Raw genomic sequence first — 26,084 nt, forward strand, 5'->3', positions numbered from 1 at the left:
TGCCTGGAAAATTTTCTGCTTACATTTCATTTTCTGGGTAGCAATTACTAACAAATGCCACGTTGCATTTGTGCAGTCTTTGCAACAATAATAAAGTTGATTTTCACTCTGTTAGCTGATCAATGATAATTTTCAGAAGTTACTGTTCAGCTGCTGTTGTTCTACTTTGACAGAAGACAGTGTACCCACATTTCTTGTTAGAAAAAAACGTTTATTCAGAAGAAATACTTTTACTCAGAAGAAATAAAGAAAAGCATCCAGCAAATGGCATTGGTAAAAAGTAAAAAGATAAAATGCCAGTAATTTTTCAATGAGTCATACCTTACAAATTTATTTTAACACCCTGCAGCAATCACATTTTATTTGAACAAGTAATGTATAGAGTTTTAGCCATAAGTATATTTTATTTCTCTTCATGATTTAATGTATCATATGACAAATTATTCTGTATTAATACAGAATTGCAGTGCCTATACACATTAACACTAAGAACATGGAAAAACTATGTAGTTTTGTAGTTGTCTGCATGCCTACTCAGTTCTTTGGCATATCACTAATTTAATGCAGACAGCCTCTTAAATGCCACTGAAAAATAAATAGTCTATTAGCAGTGGCACAGTCAAATAGTCAGACACATCCATTGGACTTAATATGTGTGGTCATGTTTTATATTTGGGTGCTGCTGCTGATGTTTACACATAAAATTGGTATTTGTATGCCTGGATGCTGGCTGAATAGCAAATAGATAAGAGAAATAATAGAAAGTCAAGTTTGCATTTAGCTTTTCAGTATACTATCAATGATTTTACATACAGTACAAAATAGCTTATAGGCTACTCTCTCTTAATTTTACGTTTGATATCCCCACTGCATTATGCCTCCTTTGAGATTTACTGTATTTTGAAGCAGCAATAAAAGACACTTTTGTAAGATGGAATCTCAGCTCCACTGAAGGTGAGACCAAAAATCACTGACTTAACAAAGCCAACATTTTTTTATGTTTATAAACTAAACTTGTTATTTTGCACAATGCACCTGACTTCACTTCAGGATTATAGGAGACTCGATCATCAAAAGGAGCTGCTTACACTGATCCAGCCATACTGGTTGTTACAGGTTTTGATTAACTTGCACTACAGCAACAGATGTTCCATTTTTTGCACACACTCACCCTATTTATTAGGAGCTTACTGTAAATGTCTTTTGATTTCCAGTGACTTTTGATATATAAGGGTAAAGTGATATTTATTATTATGAGTCACCTGTTGACTTTGCTTTTATTTGCAACTTAGTCATTCAGACAACAGAATCAAAAATGAACTTGGGGAATAAATGTTGTTTCTACACTGGATAAGCATGGAAATGTTTTATTTCTGTATTCTTTCTTAGCCAAATCTAGTATTAAACTACAATACTTAGGGAAAAAAAGGCATTATCAAAATAGAGTGATAAATGTACCTATATATTTAGTCTAGAAGTAATTTCCAACAAGTTTATCATCAGTTTATAGCTTATAATACCTATATTATTATAGTGACATCTTATCTTCAAACTAAACAGAAATTAAATCTTACACTAAATGTTCTGAGTATATTTTGAGCAACACTACAGTATAGAGTAGAACACTATTCTCTAAAGTAGACTTCAAATAAATTTTAGAGAATGATATTCTATCATTAGTACAACACAGAAAAAGAGACTTTTGCAATAATGGAACATGACTCTGTATGTCAGTGTAGCTAACACTATTGCAGTTGGAATGGCAGGTCAGTGATGTATTGTCTTCTCTGATGCCCACTTTTGATTTCTTGTTTTCACAACAGGATGTTATCACCATTTTTTTTTTCAGAATACTGTCCTACCCAGAGTGGCAGTTTAATAAGTGAAACATATAGTAAAACCTGTTGCCAGGGATTTTTGTCCTTAGTACCCTTCACAGATATGAACTGGCCTCTTTGGGAATAGATAAAGAAGTGTTTCTACATGCACTGTCAGAAATGTGGAAAGGAAGTGAAAAATCATAATCCTTACTTTAGCTCATATTCCCTAAATTTTAAATGCTCAGATAAATGGCAATACAAATTTTTACAAAGCACTGGAGGATAAAAGGCTGAAATCCTAGAAAAAGGTTAATTGTAATTTAAAAAAGAAACCAATTAACTTGCAATCAGTGTTCATGACTCTTCTTGCTTTCACAAGTGGGATTCCAAACTAGAGTTTGATCTTCAATGAAATTGTTACTTCAAGAGAATTCAGCATCAGAGTCATTATCATAGATGCAATCTGAAATGGAAATAAAATACAAAAATATTAATATTGTGTAGTACTCAACACAAAGATAAAGTTATTTATTGTAATTGAATATAACTAAAGTATTGTTTGAAATGTTCAACATACCGTCACCAATATCATCATATATGTCTCCATCACTGTAATTTAAAAAAGACAAATAATATATTTAAAAATTGAGACATCAGATACTTATTAGTGTTTGCATGCAAATACAAAATACAGTAGCAGTATGGTGCAGGCAATCTATCAAATAATCAACTTGCTAATTAGGAAAATATAACCTTTGTGGTAACAGAACAATGTTGAGCAAGATGGTCAGGTCAAAGTATTTTCAGGGAAGGGTTGACCTGGATATATTTCTTTCAAACATGAAAGGGTTGCTTTATTAAAAGTCTGCTTTATTTATCACATTTTTACATAGATATTCTCATGAAGTTATTTCCATAACGAAGTTAAATACCTAATTTTTGTTTTAAATGATCACCAGGAAAATTGAATGAAAAAACCCAGTCAATATGCCCTTGAAATTCTTTTTGTTTCTGTACTCAGCAATTACATAAGAGTTTTGGAGGTGCAGCTTTTTAGGTAATGAATTTAGGTAACATCTATAAAAGATACATGCTCCTTGAATAGGAATTTCCAAATATGTCACTTAGATGGATGGACAGGCCCCCAGAAGATAATAAGACTGTTTATATATATAATTCAAATATTTGTGTAAGTGTTAAATGCCTCTAAATTCTAAATGTGACAATTCTAAAAGTGAGATCTGATTTGATATTTAAGGGTCTAATATAAAGAGCCTCTTGAAGGAAATGGAGAGGCTTTGTTTGACAAGAGTTTTGTATTAGAACCAAAATGCTGATCTCCATGCATTTGGATCAACACTGAGCCAAATCTCTGTCCCACTAAGACTGAAATACAAATAAACCTAAAGAAAATTTGGTCTATTTTAAACATTTGAAAAAGGCATCGGTACACCTAATTACATTAACTTGCTGTTCAGTAATAGAGTCGAGTACCAATAATGCTTAATTTATGTGATTTTTCATAGTTTAAATTTACAGTTTCAGAGTTTATGGCTAAGCAATGAGGAATGAAGCTCTGGCAAGTTTCCTGCATGGATGTATGTGATTAATTTTTGACAAATTGTAACTCCATAAAAATAACTCAATTTGCAAGTTTAGAATGACAGACTGAAATAATTATATTTTACTTTTTTTACCAGACCATTTAGAACAAAATTAACTGTTACAACGAATTTTTCAAAAAGATCACTTTATACTTACTTCTGAACTAAATTTCTTCTCAGAACATAGCCATCTGTAGAAGTGAAATATATATGTATTTAAGTTAAATTGAAATACTCTTGATTACCTCTGTTCCTAGCACTAGTGAAATGCAGTTTTTCTCTTTTACATACATCAGACAGAAAGACATAATAGATGGAAAACAATGTACAATGGACATATAGTTGATGCAGATTCTGCTGCGTGCAATGTTTTGGTTATTCTTATTTGCCTACTTAAATAGTAATAGAGGTTATGCAAGATTAGGTTTTCATCTTATGTATCAGTTTCCTGCTTGCATGAGATGGGTGTGAAACAACAGTTTCAAAAACTATAGTTCAATTCACAAACTATAGGACAAAAATGCAGTATAATAATAACGTAATAATATTTGCAGTAATAATAAGTAACAGAAATATTTAAAGTTTCCTACAGGGACAAAAATTTATTTCAAGATGTGTAGACCAATTAAATACTATTAACTTTAACTGTTTAAAATTTTTAACTGTAACCTTAATAAGACCAATAATGGAAATAATAATGGAAATACATTAGAAAAGCTACTGACTAGTGTATTATTCTATTACTCTGCTGCATTACTAATGAAATCAGATAAACGTACACTTTTTTTTAAATGTACATAATTTCTATAAAAAATTACTTCCTGTCTTTGGTGAAAGATATCTACTGAAATACTTGTCAGTTGGTATAATGAATACAAAGAAAGAGAGAGCCATAGCAGTAATAATATGTTTGTAGGTAAACATTAGTAAGCTGGTACAAAATTAGGACAGTTCTAAAGAATAAATGTGATCTTGTCTTGTATTTGAAATTACTATGTAAATTTCCTTCTTTTAATCTTTAGGAGTATCTGTTCAGGATATCTTAGCTCAGTTGTCTTTCCTCTTTATTTTCTGGAATAAAGACATGGAAATTTTTTTTTTTTTTTTTAAAGATATTGTCTTTTCAGAATTCTCTTTAGGGCAGTCCAATAATTTCCATGACTCTTGAAGTCTCCAGGGAATAATTTTAAATCCTTTGGCTAATCTAAAGTACTCTGTTTGTTCATATAATTTTCTCACGTGAAATACATGAAAGCAAAGTTTCTTTGCTCATGGCATACGAACAGTGTTCTTGCAAGTCATGTGACAGTGCTTCTACCACTGCAAAGCACTATCTAGCCCTTTCCAAAGTTACATGTCCAAAGTGTCAGTTTCTAAGTAATTTATTAGTTTTTATACAGAAGAAGCCAGCAGGTCAGCACACTCCATGTTGCTTACTTAGCAACCATTGAAAGCTGTAACGCATTGTGATAGCTGCTCACTGATGGTGTAAAGGAAGCTCAGAGAGGTCAAAACTTAAACTTTGGGCCACTGAAGTCCAATTATGTCCTACTGATTAAGCAAAATCTATGAAGCTATATTGAAAGCTTTTGTGTATTTCAAAATGTGTGTGTTCAGACCAAGAAGGAATTTGAGATGGTAGATGAAAATCAGTTCCTTGTTTCACTTTTGACATTTCAAATAATTTCATAACATTTAAGATAAACCATAGCAGAATATGTTCGTAAGATCATCAGCCCTTGCTTAAAAAGGTGAGAACCCATTGAAATATAATTTGTAGGTTTTTTTAACTGTTGTTAGAGGCTTGAAACTATGGAAGTGCTTCATAAGTTAATGATTAAATCAAAGGATTCATTTGCAAGAAAATAACAAAATCGTCTTTAATTGGGGATTTTCAGTCTACCTGGCCTTCAGAAGGTAAAATCATAGCTTTAAGATCTGAGGAACTAGAACAACTAGAGTAAATAAACAAAACTGTCATGCACTGAACTAAAGTAGGATTCAAACTTTGCTAACTAATGTGAAAATTGACTGGGATCTATTCAGAAGTTTTCAGGGAGGATATTTTTATTTGTTTTGCTCTTTTATGCATAGCAAAGCAGTAGCTCCTGTCATTATTTGAAAGGCTTTGAAGACTATGAGAGGAAAACATGAACTACTTTCGACTTTATTATTAGCTTGATTCAAAAAATGCAGCTTTGAAAGCTGTTTTTTTTGGGAAGTGGCTCTACCAATGCAATCCATATTTTGAAAAACATATGTGTTGTTATGCAAGAAATTCTTCCTAACCCTGCAGTCTTGCCAGGAAGAAGGCTGTACTCCTGGACTGTAACAGTTGAGTACAGGAGGGAAAAAATAAAAGGAAGGTGGCTGAATCCCCTTCAGAGGTTTATAGCATTGGACTGTCTTCAACATAGGTCAGAGGCAAAAAGTAAAGGTGAGCAGGAGGATGCTGCTACTTTGAAAGTAGGCTGTTCCAGCACAAAGTGAATTTTCACTAGGAGATTTGAAAAGTATTGTAACAGAAGCTCACTAAGAAATTGAAACCATAAGGAGATGGTTTTGGACTTCTCCAAAAATTCAAAAATTTCTGCCAGTGCAAACTGTGGCCAAGGATTTCAAAGAAACACTGAAAGGCCTTGTGCAGCTCCCAGAACAAGCAGACAAACCAGCAAGGACATATGCCTTGGATTAGCTGGGAGCTGGGGGGAAGACGCCTAAGCAATGTTCCCCCCAGCCTGTTGAAAAGATTAAACTGTATCTCTTGCAATCCAAAGTAAGAATATTGTTACTGATTTTCTCTTGGCTGCAGTTGATGGGCTAGTGCTATCCAGAGGTGCAGCAAGGGTTTTACTTTTACTAGACTCAGTGGGCTAGCATAGCTACACTCCTTTTGGCGAAGAAGGGGAGACAGAAGCAACAAAAGCATCTGCTGATCCTAGCTGCAAAGAAAAAGTTCACAGAACAAAATTGTTCTTTTTTTTCTCATATTTAGTATATCTTGTCCATTGGAACTGTTTGGATTTTTTTTAAGGCAACCCAGTCTTAAAACATGCTAATAAGGTAACAACAATCTGCCTCTTGTCAACCACCAGGCAAAGATAACCCACCCAGATAAACCATGGGTAAACCAGGGAAGAGAGGTTTTACACATCCTACTCAACCATTCACTGACAATTTGATATGTACTACAGTTTTTTAATAAAACTTACATTTTCCTTCTTCATTCCTGCAAAGGACCTTAGTATCATCTGTACTTTCAATAATGTCAAGAGATTCCCCTGGCTTAATTTGTAAGTCTTTATATCCCCATCTTTTCTGAGACAAATCCTGAACTGTGGTTGTAGAGTAAAGAACTTTTATTTCACCGTCAAACTGAAAAGGAGAGAGAGAGAGAAAAAAAGAAACCATGATTAAAACCCATTACCATTTTTCCATTAATATATTCCCATTTATTACTAAATTTTTGAAAATTAACAAATATCCTACAGTATGTGTATGTGCCCATGCTTGCCACTTGGACTTAGAGATGCTCAGATCACTGTTTTTACAAGTAGTAATACTTCACCTTTCAAAAGCAAGTTATGGGGAACAAATTAGATGGCACCATACAGATACTTTGTTTTTATATTTTATGTGAACAAAACACTTTGAACAAAACTTACTTTGAACTTTTTTCTGAACTCTTTCTCTTCTTTTTCCATCTTCTTGAGCTTTTGTACGTATTTTTCATCTGACTTAGGTTTTCCAAAGCTTCCTGATTTTGATGAACTAAACCAAGAGGTTACAGATAAAACAAAATTAGCAACACATCTAAGGCATTGGCATGCTTTCTGATAATTTTGGTGAAAATGCATGTGCCTTCATGTGTCTTTATCAGGTTTTTGTTGCTCTGAAAACCTAATATTGAGAATACAATACACATTTGACTTCAAAATAAATACAATGTTGGGATTGTCTTTCCTACTTTTCTCTGATATTAGTATATCTATCACATAAGTGAATGTTGAAAATTAATTTTAAATATCTTTCTGTGATGACGCTTTAGAATCTCTCAGTAAGGAGCAGTTTTTATGAAGACTGTGTATCTTTGGGCAACAAGCTGAATAACATGTCACAATGTGGAGGCAGCTGGAAAATCTTAGCCCTGTGTGTGCTAGTCCTATGTGCCTGTAGACCTTGGTGCACCAGGGAATCTGCATAACATGATCTATTTCAAGTTCCACTGTTTTTTGCACATCCTTGATAGCACTGACTTTTGCCAAAGAACGAGGAAGGGTTTCATGCCCTAACTGCCCTTTCTGGTGATGCACCTGGGAATGTAAAATCTGACTCTACTTTTTGATCCTAGCTGATTGCGGAGGGATGACAGTTTCATTGATGATGAATGTATGTGTTTGTATGACCTACCCTAGATTTAGGTTAGAAGGACCGCATAATTTCCTCTAGATACACAGTCCAAAGAGCTCTCTCTGGTTTTATGTTTCCAGACTACATTATTGTAGTGCACTGTCACTCCACCTGAGCAGAGTAAGCGACAACAGGGTGTGACATGTCGCAGTCATCCTCACAGATGCAACTATGCTCATAACACTGTGCTCCAGAGATGACCCTGATTTTCTGGTACAGATAAAAGTCTTTCAAGCTGAATCTTACACCTCCAAATATGTTTCATTCTTTAAACACAGGCACTGCCTCCTTTTCTCTTAAAATACTGCAGCAGCTGACATACAGTATCTATCCTAAGAGATCCCAAATTTTGATAGAAAAAGAACTAAAATCTACAATTGAGTTTTTAGGCCTTGTATAACTTTCTACCTCTTGTCCATCAGGGACTGAATTTGTTGGCATGCGAAACATGCTTAATTATTCTAGAGTCTAATTATTATTTCAGTCTATAATGGAGGAAAGAGCATTCAACTGCCATTATCAGCAGTAGGTTTATGAGAACTACAAAACCTGACACCACCAAATAAATCAGGTATGAGTAGCAATCTGCCTCTGTTACATACTTTAAAAACGTCTCTCAGTGTATTAGATTTCTAATCAGGGAGGTAATATTTTCACTTGCCTGGGATCAGGTGGTGGAGGAGGGAAGTCTGAAGAATCTACGTCATCATAAACATTGTCTCCATAATCTGAAACAATGGTGTTTAAAAGAATGAAACATTATTACGTGAAAACTGAGAAGTGAATACATTGTGTTACAATGTATGGTATTTTAGCTAAGTGGACAAGACATTATGGCAAGTACTGTAGCCATTTACTGTCTATAGTAACTCTGGGTTCTGTGATTTGCACAACCTGCACAACACTACCCAATCTTTTCAGATTAAGATTCTTTATTAGTAATAACAACAGGTATTCACTGAAATTCTCATCTGAAGCTGGAGCAAGTTTTAACACATGAGATAGCTTTTTACTTTCATTTTAATAATCCAATTCCTATTGTATTGCACCAAAGTACATTTTTTGAGTTTGATTTTAAGGTACATTCAATAACTTCTATAGCACCCTGGTCAGTGTAACATTGCTTAGAAGTGGAGATGGATCATGTGTATGTTAGTTTTTAGGCTGTCTTGTAATGCCAAAGCAGTGAAGAGAATTCTTAGCCCAAGAATATTCTTTGAATCACATTCAGCATATTTGTAGAGGGGAAGAAATTGTTCAACTCATCAAACCAATGACTAGAAAAATCAGCAGGATATAAAAGGTTCTGTTCTAGAAGCAGACTCAAAAATTCTAAGAAATTTTTTTTATTCCACAGCTGAGATGATGCTTATATGTTCTTTTACAGAGACACTGCAAGTGGTGAATACAGCAAAAAGGATTTCTCTTTACTTTTGGGGTGTGTCACCGAATGCTTCTTTCCAGCTGTATCTGTTCATATTTAATGTCAAATAAAATGGACTAGTGTAAATCTCAGGTAGCAAAATCACATTAAATACATTAAATTGTTTACCAGGGAGCTTGCAATGTATATGTATCACCTTGTCTGCAGCAAGATCAGTCACAATATTTGAAATTTGTTTACTGGAACTGGGTAAGCAATAGGATATCCTGTTTCCTTCCTTGGATGTATTTTTGTGACTAGTATGATACAGAGCAATGTATACAGAAAAAGAATCAGGAATCAATATGGAGACTGAACAATAGGCTATTAATTACCTTTTCCAGACTGCCTTGTTGAGGAAGACATGCTGGGGGGAAAAAAAAAGCTCACTAAGTATTTATATCACATTAATAGGCTTTTTTGTAACCTAAATAGTTTAAAAAACTTGCAACACAAGGGCTCCAAGTAATCTCCAGACATTTTGAAGTGCCACTGACACCAGCAATACTTAGGGACTAAATATATTTCTGTCACTGAATTAAAGCAAACTGGTTCAGAACCAAATGACTGAAGAAAGTGGTAAAAACACCACCTGATGATTTAATCTCTAGGTAAGATGGGTAGAAGACAATCTTTGCATTTTTCTGTTTGTCATATTATTCCTAAAATTTTGATTAATGGCTGTAGATTTACCAGTTTATCTCAGCTACATTGTACTGGTCAGAAAAGTAAATTTTAACTGAGTGTGCAGCAAATTTACATGACCAGAGTGGCACAAAGATGATAGATTATTTTGGTGCTTTTCACCAAAAAAAGAATTTGGCGTATTTTAATTACCAGACTTTTGCAACAAATACAGCTTGTTAAGAGAATAATTATGCAGGTGAAAAGAAAGCTCAGTGTTTTTGCAGAAAAGTGTAATCCTGAGCTGCAATTTGATGCATGATTCATTAGGCTGCTGTGAGGACATGTTAGTAGCATATGATCAATGCTTTATTAGAATTAGTTAATGTGCACTTTGATTTCCTGGCAGACTCTTACAAAAAATTTTCATTTTCTTCTGCCTCATTGACTTTGGCTGCTTTTTCTCGTACACTTTTCTTTTTGTCATCTTTGACCTTTAGCCTCTTCAAGATTCCCCAGGACCAGATACCATTCTTATCTTCATCCTGTGATACAGACCTTTGGAGTATGCATGTGATTATCACAATGTAAAATGTAATGTTCTTCTTAAAAGGCCCAGTTTAAATTCTCCATTGATGCACATAATTATCATTAATGCCCAAAGTGAGGTCGCTTACCCAAGTGCTAAAATGCTGAACTAGAAATATGTATGTTAGGCTACTTGTAGATACTGAGATGTCTTTGTAATATGGATATTAATCTAGTGGCTTACAGTTTTCATGTTGTTACTCAGCAACCTACCATTTTAGTTCATTATTTTAATTTCAGACCTATTCTGTCTAGTTGGAGATTTGGAGATTTTCATGATTGCAAACTGCTTTTGCTGACATATCAAAATTACAGAACAAAACTTCTTCAAAAGACTGAAGAATCCTTTTCTCTAGCTTCACATACCCATTTTGATGTATACCCACTTGCTGATCACATGCTAATTCTTATGATTGATTCAAAAATACTAAAAACTGAATACCTTCTGTCAAAGAAACAAATTATTTAAAATATATAAAAACATACCTAGCTATAGCATCTTCATCATCAATTCCATCATAAATGTCTTGATCAGAAGGAGGAGGTGGGAACATGTCTTTAACAGATCAAACATTGAATTAATGCAATTATATTTAATGCTGCTGAATAGGGTATTCATTATAGGCCTCTTTACTATATCAGATGTGTGTACAGTTTATGCAATATCCTTGGAAATCGAATCTTTCTGTAAATCAGCCCAGACTCTTTATTAAAACAGAAATTTAGATTTATCCCAGTTTAGAATGCCATCCACAGCATTTAAATGTGTCACTACCAATCACAAGAGCATGGATACTGAAAACAAATGCTTCTACACTGTAGGAAATGAAATTCTAAATGGCTGATTTTGGTCCAGACATTATGATGACTTTCAAGTTTTCATGTGTGACTCAAGTGATGATTGAACATGTCAGACTAACACTCTCAGCGAGTGACACCTTGTTTTCACCCAAAGAAGTCAGAGACAAGGGCAATTTAAGCTCCCCACTTTGGTCTGAGTTTTGACCTTTGTGCCCCACCTCCTTCTGTGCAGGGCTAGCTCACTTTGCATGTCCAATTCTAGGCACTGGTCAGAGTAGCCACTGAAATCTGTACTCAACTGGCAGAAGCTCCATTCAGTACTGCCAGGAGATGCTTCTGCCATGACCAGTATCTAAATTTGAAGCTGAGAAGATGATTTGTGCTCTTGTGATTAACAGAGAATGCTACAAATATATATGCTAACAAAGGGGAAACTGGCTTTGAGTATGTCAGCTTGACAGCGTGAAGCTACTGTAGTTCGGACTCCAGTGTACTGCTGTTACTGATGTTCCCCTAACTCTGTCAGCAAAATGAAGCTTTAATTGATATTGGCTATTTCAGAACTAGATTTCTCCTGTACAAAACCTCTTGCTCATGTTGATATTTCTCCAGTTACATCTGTGCTGTTTCGTGGGATGATTTGCCTTCACAAACAAGTAAAAAGTTAAAGTTTGGTCATCTGGCATGCTGGTGATTCACAGTATCTGAACACAAAGATTCTGTCTTACCCAAGTTCCCATAGGTGGTGGGGAAGTTAAGTTGGCCACTACCCTTCCTTGTTTGTTGCCTGTTAGCTAACATTTAACTTGCTTATGGATAATTACTGCATTATGTGGAAGCTGCAGGAGTCAAAATGTGAGGGCAAGAAATACATAGAAACAACTCCCCCCTAAACACATAAGTAGAACTTACTTCCACCTCCACTTTGGTCACCACTTTGACTGGAAAAGCAAACAAAAGACATTTTAGAGAAAAGCAGTCCTTCTTCAGAAAAAGAAAACACCATGATCACCCATCACTTCTGCAATTATTAATTCTAAAGCTTTTGGGTTTGGCAAAAAATATTTAGAATATATTTTATATGCCTGTTGATATCTTTAAATTAAAGTACAAAATATGCCTTTGGATCATAGGATAATTTGTGTTGGGAGGGATCTCAGGAGAGCATGTAGTCAGACTTGATGGGAATTAAAATATAATCTGCCTGAGCACTATAGAGTAGATCCAGACCCTTTAGATTCATTGCTTATGAGGGGATCTTCTTGAAATGAAATGGTGAACAAGTTAATTTATCTATCAACTAGCTTTCATTGGGTATAAATGTATGTTTCTAACATTTGAAGGATACCATATTAGCCCAATGTTTTAAGAGTAGTTGAAAAAAGCCTGAGAGGTTCATAATAGCTGAGATTATTTCCGGATCATACCTTTACTTAAAATTATACATCAAAACAAGATATTTGTTAAACTCTTGTGCCAAAAAATACTGAAATACACCACCCCTAGTTATTTATTAATCTTGGAATATTAGCAATACTACTGATAATGAGATAATACTATTTGGTCAAGAATTTTTTTTTAGAATGGCATTCTTATGGTGATTTCAAAACTCGTTGATGTATGTCAGACCTTCCAACAGTTCATGCTTGTGAACTGAACAGAATGCTATTAATCACCAGAGAAGATAAAAATGTCAAAATACAGCTTAAAGGATTTAATGAATCTGAGCCAATCATTCATCCTTTGAAGTTCCTTGGAATACACTGTTATTTTAGTATGCAACAGTGTAAGTGCAGTTGTTTGCTTTTGAATTCAATACATTTTCTAAATTCTTTGCATTGAGGTGGCTAATTGTAATGCTTGCCCTAGTGAAAAGGATTGGCCAAAGATAGCTCTCCAATGAAGTAACTAATGCTGAGATTACCTGAAACCTAGAACAACTAACATGACTCTTATGCTAGGTCACAATGCTATGAGACCAATGTTCAGAGAGGAAAACTGGTATTGAGCAACCTGGAAAAATACCAGACACAAAACTATTGGTTGTATAAAGAATGCCAGCCTGAAGGCAGATCTTTCCAAATGCTGCTGCTGGAGCTCATGGGGATGTTTTAGTAGCCAAACAGCTGCAGTCCTTTTATTCCAGACAGGCCTCTAAGCTAAGGATCCTCCTGGGAAGCAGTAAAAGCAGGTGTAAAGGTTGAGTGCTTCAAGATGGTTGACCTACATATTGAAATCCTTTACACCTATATGCAGATCGCTTATCTGAATCCCAGGCTCTGTGTTTCTGCTCATGAGGACATTTAATGGAGAATGAGCACTGGTTTGTTGAATCACATGTAAGAAGCAAACTTTTCTGTGAGATCTGGTAACATAAGTACCACTGTCATGCTAGGTTATGTGATAGCCTTGACTCTTGTGACAAGAGACCACTAGGGTATTTCCCTGCCAGCAAGTCTGTTCTGCTGCTGGATAAGTCACTTCTCTAGCTGCAGACCTACTTGACATGAAAAAGATGACATATTGAAGTAGAGAATCTGCAATGTAGCACTGCACTGCAAATGCACGGAGACTGTGCTTCTGATGAAGTCAAAAAAGTATAGCTTATACCCATCTCATAGAATTCCAGAGGCCTTGTTTTCAGGGTTAAACTCATAAGCCACATTCTTCTCTGAAGGGCTATCCTAGACATGATTCCAGAAGTCCCTTCTTTTCATAAGGAAAATGGTAAAGGAAAGACTTAAAGACTCATGCTAAGGCTCATGAGAGCAAAGAATGTGATCAAGAGTTCCCTGGTGCAGTGAGCGTTTCCATTGCTTTTAGAGTCTTTTATTCTTGCATGTTAGAAAAGGGAGCATGCGACTCCAAAAGACAGAACAAGTAAAGAGAGAGAGAGAGGGAAGAGAATTGGACTTCCTGCAGATGATCTGTAATCCTGCATGGTTTGCATTTTTTTCTCCTTTGGATTTCAATGAGGTAGGTCCTCTTCCAAAAGTATGGGTTCCTCCTAAGTATAAGTGCTTACAGATGCTGGATCCCAGGATTCATTTGAACTCCTCTGACTACATCATTCTGAAGAGCTACATATAATAGTAACACATTTCTTATATAAATAGCTGATTTGGGACAAGAGTTGGGTTTGTTGTAAAACTTCCCGTCTACGCTGACCCGGGTGAATCACTTGTTTCTTTCCATACATTCCTTATACATACCTGCTAGTCGTGTCCTGCTCTCCAACATCATCATAAGTTTCTTGGTCACTCTCTGTATGTTTCACAGCAGCTCTGGTAGATGGTTTTTGCTTTCTTTTTAAAGAATCATAATCAATCTCCACCATGGTTGTTTTAATGTATCCATCTAAATAAATGAAACAAAGCAGTTTAAGGGGTAATGGTAAAGGGATGATTTTAACAAGAGGTTCAGAACCAGTGACTGAATTGTTTTGTATGATTTTTGAAAACTTTCAAAGAAATGTCTCATTCCAAGCAGCCTCATCTATCTACACAAATATCAGATCTGTCTCAGATCCCCGCCTTAAGCCCTCCTCAGCTCATGTTAAGTTCACCTTTATCTGCTTCTCAGCTGCAGCAGAAGAATTTTCTGTGCAGACTCCAGGAATCATGGGGCAAACTCCCTTTCTCAGCTGTCTTTGGGACCACTGGAATCTTGTGGCATATTTTAGGGCAGTCCATGATGTGGACATTAAAAAGTCCATGACAGTTCCTGATAGGTCATTAGGAGGGTCATTTGCATTGATTTTTCTTCAGATTGGCAGACACACTGTAGCTTTATTGATCAGAGCAGTTGGCCTGAGATGAGAAACTCTGTCTCTCTTAAGGGTAATTTTAGACAGGTGTACTGCCTGTACAGAAAAGTGCACAAATGGATTTCTCCAAGGTGAAAAATGCTCATGCATTTCTTTGAAAATGGAAAATTATCACTCTCCTGCTTCTGAGTGAATGCAGTTTTTAGTGTGTTTCCTCTCACTTATATGATAAGAACTGTTTTTTTTCTTTTGTTTGGTCTTCTTCACAGACCTGGCCTGTGAACATGGAAGGCCAAAGCATGGGTGTAACAAATTGGTCTGTACTGTTGACACTTTTAGATGAGAAACCTTGTACAGCTTCAAATTTTGCTGACGCAAAAATTAATTCATGAAAAGTAAATTAATTAATGGACTGCACATGCACTAGAAAATACCCTTCTCCCAGCCCTCACCAAGGTTTGGTTTTCTGTGTAAAAAATGATCCATGTAATTGACTTATTTTCACAATTTCAAGGTATTGTGGAAAAGCTGTTATTGGAACTTGTCTCTTGAGATCATCTTGGCCAATCCCTCTAAACAAACATGATCCTCCATTACAGCAAGTTGGCAAGGGCCATGTCCTATCAGGTTCTGAAGATCTCCGTGGATGGAAACTCCACCGCCTCTTTGAGCAACCTTTTCCCTTGCTTGGTCGCCCTCACAGTAAAAAAAGCATTCAGACAGAATCCCATGTGTTTCAGTATGTGCCTGTTGCCTCCTGCCCTGCCACTGGGCAGCACTGGAAAGAGCCTGGCTCCATCTTCTTTACCTCCTCCCACCAGGTATTTGTGAACAATTGTAAGATACCCCTTAGTCTTCCTTTCAGCAGCTGAACAGTCCCAGCTCTCTCAGAATCTCTTTGCATGAGACACACTCAGTTCCTTACTATCTGTATGTATCTATCACTACAAACTGCTCAGCTGGTATCATCTACAATGTTGTAGAACTCTGTTCTACATAAGTGAACTGTCTTACTAATTTTATTGTCATTTTAGTCCCCCTAAAGATCAAGCATGTGCTTTTAATAATTTTGATTGATTTTACCTTTTATACCCTTTATAACCCATGAGCCTTTTATACCTTTTATAACCTTTTATAACCTTTTATAACCCATGAGCCAGAACATCAACCCGTTTATACTCAAAGATCCACTGATGGTATTTATACAACAGGAGAAACATCTTGGATTTCAGAGAAAATAAAATCTAGGAGTCAGCTAGAAACTTTCCATAGGAATAAGAACAAGAAAAACACTTAAAACAGGCCCTTATATTCTCTAATTCTATTTGAGGAACACCCATATTATGTTTAATACAAAGACATGAAAAAATGTCATACTTGTTACTTGCAGGGAGCTGGGTTCTGATGCTATTTGAAGGCTGCTGACAGGGGATTAACCCTCAGTATGTCAGTGAAGATCCCAGCATCTTGTACCCAACGTATTCTAGTGCCTATAGATGTTATACTATGTTGTGCAGTGAACTAGACCTTGTATGTCAGCTGAAGACAGAAGGGTGAGTTGTGGTAATTATTTGCTTTGGTGGCCAGTGACCCAGCCTTGGTAGGGCTAGTCCTTGGTATAATGCTCACGTTTGCTGTCATGCAGTGAAAAAATTTAGGAGCACAGTGAAGAAACAGAACTCACAGCATCCTTTTATCCTGCCCAGCCACTTTCCTTCTGGGTTGTCTGTGAGGCGAATGATTTCAATCTTATCCCCCTGTTTGACAGTCAGTTCATTCTTCCCTCCCTTGTGATCAACGCAAGCTCGTGCCTGATGAAGGACTTCGATGGGTCCCGTTAACTGAAGAAGAAACAGAACATATCAGAGATGTGGAAAAATGGAGTCCTTTCCCAGACATTTAGAAAAAAAAGTAAAAATAATGATAATGATGGTTGTCTGTTTCATTGACATTTAAAATAGTGTGGGCAAATAAACAGAAAGGCTTCCTCCTGCCCCAACTACACAGTTTAAATTTAAAATCAGAGATTAAAAGAGAGGGGAATGGCATGGAAACAGAGCCATTGAAGAACTGACTGGCAAAATCACAGAAATACAGAGATTAAAATCAACAAACTAACCTATGACACCTTTCTTGAGTTCACAGAACAGATGTATTTAATTCCAGTGGGTGTCTCCATCTATTTCCAGCAGAACTACTCATAGAATCATAGAATCTTTTAGGTTGGAAAAGACGTCTAAGATCACTGAGCTCGACCATTAACCTAACACTGCCAAGTTCACCACTAAACCGTGTCCCTAAGGACCACATCTACATGTTTTAAATACCTCCAAGGCTAGCAACTCCACCACTTCACTGGGCACCTCTTCCAATCCTGTACAACTCTTTCCATGAATAAATTTTTTCTAATATCCAAACTAAACATCCCCTGTAACAACTTGAGGCCATAGTAGGAACCCAGAGTGACGAGAATATTTCTCTGCCTGTTTCGAAGGGTTTTTACCCGCCCCTGAACAGCACTGTTTTAACCTCCAACCTTGGAAAAAACTGCCTACGATCAGACAAGAACTAGAAAATACAGTGGTGTGAATTAGGTGATAGACTACTATGTAAGATTGTCACAGGGTGAAAAATTTAGAGGTTTTGGGCTTCTCTTTGTAGTAAATAGATAACAGCAAAAAATATCAAAATGGAGGATTGTTGTTGTTCTCCAAACCTTCTTCTCCTTCTTCTACTACTCCATGTTCTGCAGTAAAAGTAATTTGGGATGATTGGACAAAGAATTCCACAGTTCCTGGCTGTGTTACGGAATAGTTGGTAGGAAAGTAAAAATAATATACATTTTTAGTAGCCATTGGTTAAATTATCCTTAAAAGGCTGTGTAAATCTTGATAATTGGACTTCTCTCCTGCTTTCTGTGCTCTGTGTTGAACCTGGGTCACGCTGGTGGCTCTGTTCCTCTGATAAGACCTAATAGACAACTATCTCACAGCACTGAAACTCCAGGAAAAGTCTGGGTTTATCTTTTGAAACTCCTTGCAAGGACTTTAAAATATTCTCTCCCATCAGGAGGGATTTGATTTACAGCACGATTCAGTGTCAGCCATTTCCTCTTGTCCTATCCTTTGTTACCTGGGAGAAGAGTCTGATCCCCACCTGGCTGCAATTCCCTTCCAGGCAGTTGTAGAGAGTGATAAAGTCCCCCCTGAATTACCTTTTTTCCAGATTAAACACTCCCAGCTCCCCTCAGCAGCTCCTCACAGGACTTGTGCTCCAGACCCTTCCTCAGCTCCATTGCCCTTCTCTGGACTCACTCCAGCACCTCAATGTCTTTCCTGGAGGGAGGTGCCCAAAACTGGACATGGGATTCAAGGTGTGGCCTTACCAGTGCAAAGTACAGGGGGACAATCTGACAATTCCTGGTCCTGCTGGCCACACTATTCCTGACACAAGTCATAGGAGTAAACATTCATTAACATTAACGTTAATGAGTCTACCACATACTGCTTTGTATTTACAATTCTGCTCTATAAATGATCTTGCAAGTATTCACAAGAGATGATCATGCTGTTTACTGCTGTTCAGGATTCACTTTGTGAGAAGTTTACATTATGTTATGAAGAAGCCATTTTGGGTTTTAGTATTTTGACTTTAAGATATGTATTTCAGAGGCATATTGCTCTTGCCCATTATAGACTAGCCCAGGAATATCTATCCAGTATAGGTGGCCAATAAATGGGAAAGAAAATGTGCAATACAATATATTTGTTTAAGATTAAAAAAATAAATTAATGGCTGCAGGAGAACAGTCTGTAAGCTAAAAGTTTTCTGTGCACTAGTGCCTACATTTCTCAGGAGTTGTCTAAAAAATAGACTTGGGGCCTAATAAACACCAGCTAACTCACTGTTATTAATTACATGTACCTTTAATATTTATTTCTTAACTCATGTCGGTCTCTCCACACCAGACCAAGGACATGATGTGAATCACTATGGCTTTATGTGTACAGAGCATAATAGGAAGAAAAACAAAGCTGCCCACTGTGTACAGTGAAACTGACAGTAGCAGAATGGAGAAGTATGAACAGGCATTAGTTAAGAAAAACTGACTGGGAGACTTGTAAACTGTGGGAACATGCTGACCACCAGCTACATAAAAGTTATTTAAAATAGAAGGAACTGTCTCATTATTTAGCCGCAGACAATGACTGCAGCTCTCATATACATGTCTTATTTTCCTCCTCCTCATTTAAGCTGGAATTGCCTCTAAGTCCCTTTCTACCAAGGCAAGGGCAGTGTGTTGCAATACAGTTTTGAAATCTTTAAAGGGCTAAATACATTTGTATCTGACTACAGTGAAGCAAATAACACTATGTGTATGGGATTTGATTCCCACTTTCATTAAGGACTTTTGATGCTATTCTAATGATGTAAATTATTAGAAACAGAAAAGTGAAAACATGTAATTTTAAGGCTTTCTTATATGGAAAAAACTTGAGAAGGTAATTTAATGAAAACTGTGTAAGCACAGTCTTTGCCATCAGTGCAGAGCTTGCATTCAAGCATATGACAAACACAAAAAGGTAGCTTAAACCCTTATTCAGAATTTATGCAGGTGTTTGAACTACCTACCGTAACAAATAGTTTTGTAACCAGATGAAAAGTGTATTTTGAACTTGACAATGCTAAGTAATGCTTCTTGCATACCTTTGTCCACATTATGAAATAAAAAGCTTACTTTGAACTTTTTCCTTAATTCCTGTTCTTTCTTTTCTTTTTCCTTTTGTTCTTTCTTCTCTTGGTCCATTCTTCTCTTATCTTCTTTGTCCCGCTTCTTCTCTTTTCTCCTTGGTGGTCTGAAAGTGCATTGCCAGGACAGAATACGTGAAACAAATCTTCCTTAGAACTACCTTACCCAAGGCTGACAAAAAACTTCAGGTGATGAAAAAAGACTTCTCCAAGTGAAATTAAAGCTACAGATTCTAAACCATAATGCAGCTGCAACAGGTAAGAGTAGGCAGCCTTTTATTACATGTATAAGTTAAAGTCTTTGTCCTCATGAGGACAGCACACCAGAAAAGGTTATCTGGCTCTACATGTGTGTGTCCAGATACCTCTGGGCTAAATTTGTTGAGCATGCTTGGGAACTGGCAGCAGTCTAGGTGTCGTACTAGATGCAGCGGTTAAATATTTACCCAGGCCACCAGTGGTTGATGCAGGTTCACCAGGCTGAACTGAAGCCTGAGCTGCCACTGGACTTCATTTATAAACCTGATTGCAACCTATTCCAGCAGTCTACACAAATGAGTCAGTCTTCTGTGCTCATTTCTTCACACCAAGGTACACTGCTTGCTGTGCCTCATGTACTGGGAGGTACTGAGGTCTGGGCACTTGGGATGGAACAAGGACTACATCTCCAGCTCTGCCATTTGCTGCCAAATGCTTGGCTGGAAGACCTATGTTTTAGAAAACCTATGGAACTGATTGAGTGAGGCTCCCCTTCTTTTTTTTTTTTTTTTTGTACTTTTGCTAAACAGAAAGGCTCAAATTGCTAAAAAAGAAGTCTGAATGAGGATTGCTTGTTTGGGTTATAAACCATGTATTGAAATATTTATTTGCAAAGGGAATTCAACAATAAATTTTTGCTGAAAATTGTTCTACATCTGAAATATTCTACATCTATCCCTTATTCAGAGGGAATTAAAGTTGTTCTTTGGCTATTGCAATAGAGTTCATCCCATAGATTCAGACATTACCAGGGCAGGAGAGTCATCAAAGCAAAGGTCTAAATGGAAGAAGAATAAGCAGAGCTTGTATTCTGTCTCTGTAGCTATACTAGTTGACTCAGATAATGAAAATTGTCAATCCAGCCTCTCATAGGAGTTCTAAGAACATTTATTTGAAAAGCAAGATGAACAACCACAAAAAAAGATCTATCTGGCACCATACTACCTTGGAGCTGAGCTTATTTTCCTCCTAGGCTGTAACTCCAACCAGTGGTTCGGACATACTCCTTAGATCAGAAACCAGACTTCTGTTACCTTAACCACAGTTACTACATAATTTAATTGCAGGCATTTTTCCAGGCCAGGGCATGGCAGATCTAACTAGGAAAGAACCTGTGAACAACCAGACTTCTTCCAGGTGAAATGAATGAGGACAGTAATCCCTGGCAGGGACTGCAGTGGAATGACACTTTAGTGCCAGATGAAATACACCAATTAGAAAAGATAGTAATAAAGTTACAATAGTTTAAAGCATTTAGAATTAGTACCTGATGTCACTAATGTCTTCATATGTTTCTCCATCACTTTCTTGTCCCTATAAAAAATAATCCATTTTCAATGGTGTAAGTACAACTGGAAAGACTTGAAGAAACTGGGCCTGCTATGTAAGCTTCATACAAACTATATGAAAAACATTTATAGCAAAATGCAAATACAAATTACTTTATTCTTCCCCAAACAAGTTGCTTCATTATTCAAACCCACTATTCTTTTTTTTTCTGCCTTTGTTTTTACAATATCACAGCTATGAAGCCTTGGATTTTTCAAATCACACTAACACATTGCTTAATCCAAAGTGGATGCTCTAGTTGTAAAGTCAGTCCTGTAAACTCTGTCTGTGCTGATGATTGCACTCCATAATGAAGGCACCAGGGTTAGCACTATTTAAACTGGAATACAAAGGATCTAAACTGGATTCAGATTAGGGTCCAAGAAACTGTTTTTGTCCTTATATAGCCAGGCACTTAAACATACTGATAAAAATCTGGAATTAAAGGAAATATTAACTGATATATTCTATTGCTAGAATGGAATAGGGCCCTTATTTCTATTATTTCTGGAAAATTCCAGTGAAATGAAATGTCAGTGGTAATAGAAGGTGTAGTTTTGCACTTTCTTTTTTTTAAACAATTATTGGTGTGTAGTCAGCTTTGATAATTTATTCCAGTTTACTCTGCTTCCTTGACTTTATTTCTACCCTTCACAACAAATAATTGTTTCTACAACTTACTGTCAATACACTGCATTAAATCTGCCATTAATTGTCTAATGTGTTGAAGAGGTTTTACTACATTTGTGAGTTTTTGCTAAAAAAGGATAGGTTTGTGTCAGCAGATAGCACTTACCCTCTGTGTAATTCCATGACCTATAGGAAGAAAAAGTAAAACCAGGATATTTATTTTTTTCCTGTACAGAAAAGAATTCATTCTAGCATTAACTATTTAAAACCGTTAATAACATCAGTGATATTAACTAGAAATATGTGCAGGCTACTGTTTTTTGAGGATGGTGTGAATGCAAAAATCAGAGTTTTTCTATACTGCTTTTGTAGAACGCTGTAAACTAAAAATGTCTACAAATAGTATATTTCACCACGTATTTTAAAAGTGGAAAATTTGTTCTAAAAAATATTTAATGACATTGGTGAATTTACCTATGCTATTTGTTTACAAAAATGGCTATTTATATGAAAAAGTAATTGTCAAAAACCTAATAAATCCAAACAGACATCAAAGAACTTTTTTGCACTAGCCCCACAGCTGTATAAGTAGCTCAAAGGCTCTTTTCCTAAGCCAGCCTCTGCCCTGGGCAGCAGGAGAAGATATTCTGAGACTCTCCTGCTTCCTCCTTAGTCTGCAGGCAGGTAGGTAAGAAAAGCTTGGTTTCAGCTCCACAGCCTGCCCTGCTGTAAGTCATGGATGGCTAGCACACTAAATGATGCACAGTGTGGCTGGCACAGACCGAGTGCCACCAAGGAGGGAACAGAAGGCAGATTGAAATTCTTTGTGCCACAATCTGCTTCTCTGCTGCTCCTGGTACAACTCACTGCCTCTCACTGAGTCAGACCACAAAGCGACAGTAAAAGCACAGTCAACAGATTTTTCTTTTTTTAATCAAGTATGAAACAGTGCCTCCTTCACCAGACCACGTAATGTCAACTCTGAAAGAGCAGCATTCCTTTTAGTTCAGGTTTGAAAATCTGGTGATTTATGGTCCCAGCAAATTTCTATCAAAAAAAAAACCAAACAACAACAACAACAAAACAAACAAACAAACAAACAAACAAAAAAACCCAAAAAACCAAAAAACAAACAAACAAAAAACCCCCAAAAAAACCCAAAAAAACCAAACCAAAAAACAGGGCAGGGAGGGGGAAGAAAGAAATTTAAAGCAGTTTCTGAGAGTCTGTCATATTAATCACAGAACAGTAGATCTATTAGTGTTAGGAGACAACCATCTTCACCGATAAAGTTGCGGAACCAGTATAATTAGTTATACAGATCACTCTTGAATACAACATACTTTTGTTTATCTTACAAATACAATATGCTTACAGATTCTCATAGTAGCCATTAATCAAATCTATTAAATGCATGCATCTTACCCTGTGAAACAAATTCAACGTCATCATAATTTTCTTCATTCTCTGGGCTTCTGTAAGTATGAAAAAGTGGGCATGTGAAACCTATGAAGATGGTTTTATGATTACATTTTCATCCACCATTTTTCTGGTGCTTTTTATTATCTATTTTATACAAAGCCTGAACAGTCTATTGAGCCCTATATCCTACTTAAGTACACACTAGATTTTCTAAATTGGTCTCCCTGACTGTGACTCAGTGTTTCAGATGGGCCCACCTTTATCCTGAGTAAAAACCATCAAGTGAGCTGAAGGCACTCAGATACCATGAAGATGAACGTGGTATGAAAAATATAATAGGCAGATGAGCTGACTGAACGGAAAGATCTGTTGGGCTTTTTAACCTTTTTTGCAGGTGCAGGCTTCTTACACAATGCAAAAGGACAATGCCAGACTTTTGCTCAATGTTAAATATAGCTCTGAGACTTTGACTTGTTGGGGCTTAAAGTCTAAACTACAGACAAGAGAAACAATGGTATAAGGTTAGGCCAGGTAAAATGTCTCCAGTGCTCTTAGATTTTAAATGTTCTCCAAATGAGAGAATAAAGAAAATGAATTGAGAATATAACTAATAATATCAGCAATTTTTAACTTTATAATGCCTTGTAACAGCTGAAAGAAAACAAGGGCTGCCAGTCATCATCGAAGAGGTAAAATCAAAGAAAGGACTTGAAATCAGAATGGGATGTTCTAAAATTGGCTTGATGGGAAAGCATGGAGACAGGTGAAAGCAAAGGTGTCAGCACCCAGACACACATTTTCAGCAGATAAGACTTCACAGGGCACACAGGAATGGGAGAACAGACAAGGCATCTGGAGGTACATTTCACAGGCCTCTGAAGACAAACTTGGCTCCCATGCCTTGGTAAAGAGGATGATATTCAGGATGGCTACTGCAGGTGCTGTGGCTGTGAGGCAGGACTAATGCTGTGACACAGCACTGAGTTGGACACGTCTCTCTAACTCTCCCTGCCTGATGTTTGATGCTCTTTGCAGTACCTGCTGGCCAGAGAGCAGCTCATTATTCAGGCTCAGCTTGATTCTGGTCAGTTTTGATGCTGGATTCAAGTACTTATAACGGTGTCAGCCGAGGTTCCGCTTTTGTACGCAGCTCTCCAAAGAAGGATAAAGAAAGGAGCCCCATATCAACAGAGGCTTCTCAGGGTTATCACACAAGGCCACGACACCGCCTCAGTGCAGTTTCACAAGCAGTGCTGAGCTCAGTTCCTCCAGCTTGCAAAGCTGCTTCCTGGGGTATTGACTCATAGACCTGACCCTCCTTTCCCTCTTTGCCCAGAAAAATTCAAGGAAAACCTTCAGCTATTGATGAAACTGATTTTCTATCAGTGTTTAAAGTCTTTGGATCGTTCTGGCATAAAGAACCAGTCTGTTCCCTTCTCGTTTCCCTCACCCACAAGGCAAAAAAGTGTTGTTACAGATAAGACAATTCAGGGAAACAACTGAATAGATGGAGGGTTCAAACTAATAAAAGCTAATTCTAAACAGGCCAGGTATAGGGTGGGATAAGGCAAGTAGTGTGAGACAGCCCTCTCTCAGAAACCTGGAATTCCTGCAGCCTTCACCTGCTGCTGCAGGAGGAAAGTGATAGGCAGAGAAAGGTGAGAAAATAAAGCCCTTGTGGCTTATGTTCACTCACATTGTTTCAGAGCTGGGCTTGATGTTTCTGGGAGGCAGACTGGGAGCTGCTGGCACCTGCAGCGATGGGTGAGAGGCTGGTGGAGGAGGTGGCAACTGCACAGCAGAGTGTGATGGAGCTATTGGTAGGGCAAGTGCTGCTGAAGAAGGTGTTTTCTGTTTCAAACCTTCATTTTTAGGATCTGAAATAAAGCAGAACAGACTGAATTTATCAGGAAAACAGCTGAGGAAGGAACCTTGCTGTGTTCAATGAAGTTTTGGCTAAAATACCAGTACTGCACACACCCCAGAGAAAGTATATTTTGTTGAACCTGCTCTTAAATATTTTTGTTGCATTATCTTACCAGAGTAGAGGGGAAGAGACTGCATTCAATAATGTTTTGCCCGTACAAGGCCTTGAAAATGTCTTTGCCAAGACATGAACAAGACACAAAAACATCAAAGTTCATCCAATATATTAGCACCTGTGTTTTAAAACTAAATTATAATTTAATTCCACAATTTGCTTGAAAAGACCAACTGCAGAGTTTCATGTGAGCACTGATGCAGTCTCGCTGAGTTTTTGTTGCTCAGAGAAAGAATTTTATGGGAGGGAATGAGAGACAAAAACATATTTTGGCATTTATTAAGAGAGGTTCAGTCTCTGAACATCTTCAAATACGTTTTTAATGTAAGTTGTAAAAGTCTGGACTTAATTTTCTAGCAAGCTCAGACTAGAAAAGTGGCAGTTTGAGAAGCTGCAGAGAAGCTACACCCTCAAGAGACATGTGTAGCCTTAAAAAAATGACAGTGCTGTGCACCAGGCACAGAAGCCACAATTACACAAGTGAGCTGGTGTGCATGTGTGCGGCACTGAATTCATGCTCCCTGCACAAGCCACAGCCAAACCATACCAACCATTTCTCTGAGGGTTCATTTTGAGAGAACTTATTCTACACAAGCAAATTAAGTCACGGTTTGGATGC

The 26,084-nt window shown here is 36.9% G+C and overlaps 1 protein-coding gene across 3 annotated transcripts in view; it reads right to left on the reverse strand.

The window, feature by feature from the left end:
• Positions 1–1,351: 1,351 nt before the first annotated feature.
• FYB (FYN binding protein) overlaps positions 1,352–26,084 on the reverse strand; it is a 60,120-nt gene continuing 35,387 nt past the window's right edge. For 2 of the 3 annotated variants that reach the window (XM_017730242.1, XM_017730243.1), the window contains exons 3-19: positions 25,121–25,301; positions 23,428–23,477; positions 22,169–22,188; positions 21,311–21,357; positions 19,775–19,892; positions 16,721–16,877; positions 14,483–14,627; positions 12,183–12,211; positions 10,956–11,025; positions 10,299–10,439; positions 9,593–9,624; positions 8,496–8,562; positions 7,090–7,195; positions 6,637–6,799; positions 3,582–3,615; positions 2,398–2,429; positions 1,352–2,283 (exon numbers count right to left, since the gene is read on the reverse strand). In XM_017730242.1, coding sequence (XP_017585731.1) covers positions 2,243–2,283; positions 2,398–2,429; positions 3,582–3,615; positions 6,637–6,799; positions 7,090–7,195; positions 8,496–8,562; positions 9,593–9,624; positions 10,299–10,439; positions 10,956–11,025; positions 12,183–12,211; positions 14,483–14,627; positions 16,721–16,877; positions 19,775–19,892; positions 21,311–21,357; positions 22,169–22,188; positions 23,428–23,477; positions 25,121–25,301 — 1,433 coding nt within the window. In that variant the 3' untranslated portion in view covers positions 1,352–2,242. The remainder of the gene's footprint in view (positions 2,284–2,397; positions 2,430–3,581; positions 3,616–6,636; positions 6,800–7,089; positions 7,196–8,495; positions 8,563–9,592; positions 9,625–10,298; positions 10,440–10,955; positions 11,026–12,182; positions 12,212–14,482; positions 14,628–16,720; positions 16,878–19,774; positions 19,893–21,310; positions 21,358–22,168; positions 22,189–23,427; positions 23,478–25,120; positions 25,302–26,084) is intronic. The other variant, XM_017730245.1, reaches the window with a different exon arrangement.

The sequence above is a fragment of the Corvus brachyrhynchos genome, unplaced genomic scaffold (assembly GCF_000691975.1).
Source record: "Corvus brachyrhynchos isolate BGI_N302 unplaced genomic scaffold, ASM69197v1 scaffold42, whole genome shotgun sequence".
Taxonomy (NCBI): Eukaryota; Metazoa; Chordata; class Aves; order Passeriformes; family Corvidae; genus Corvus; species Corvus brachyrhynchos.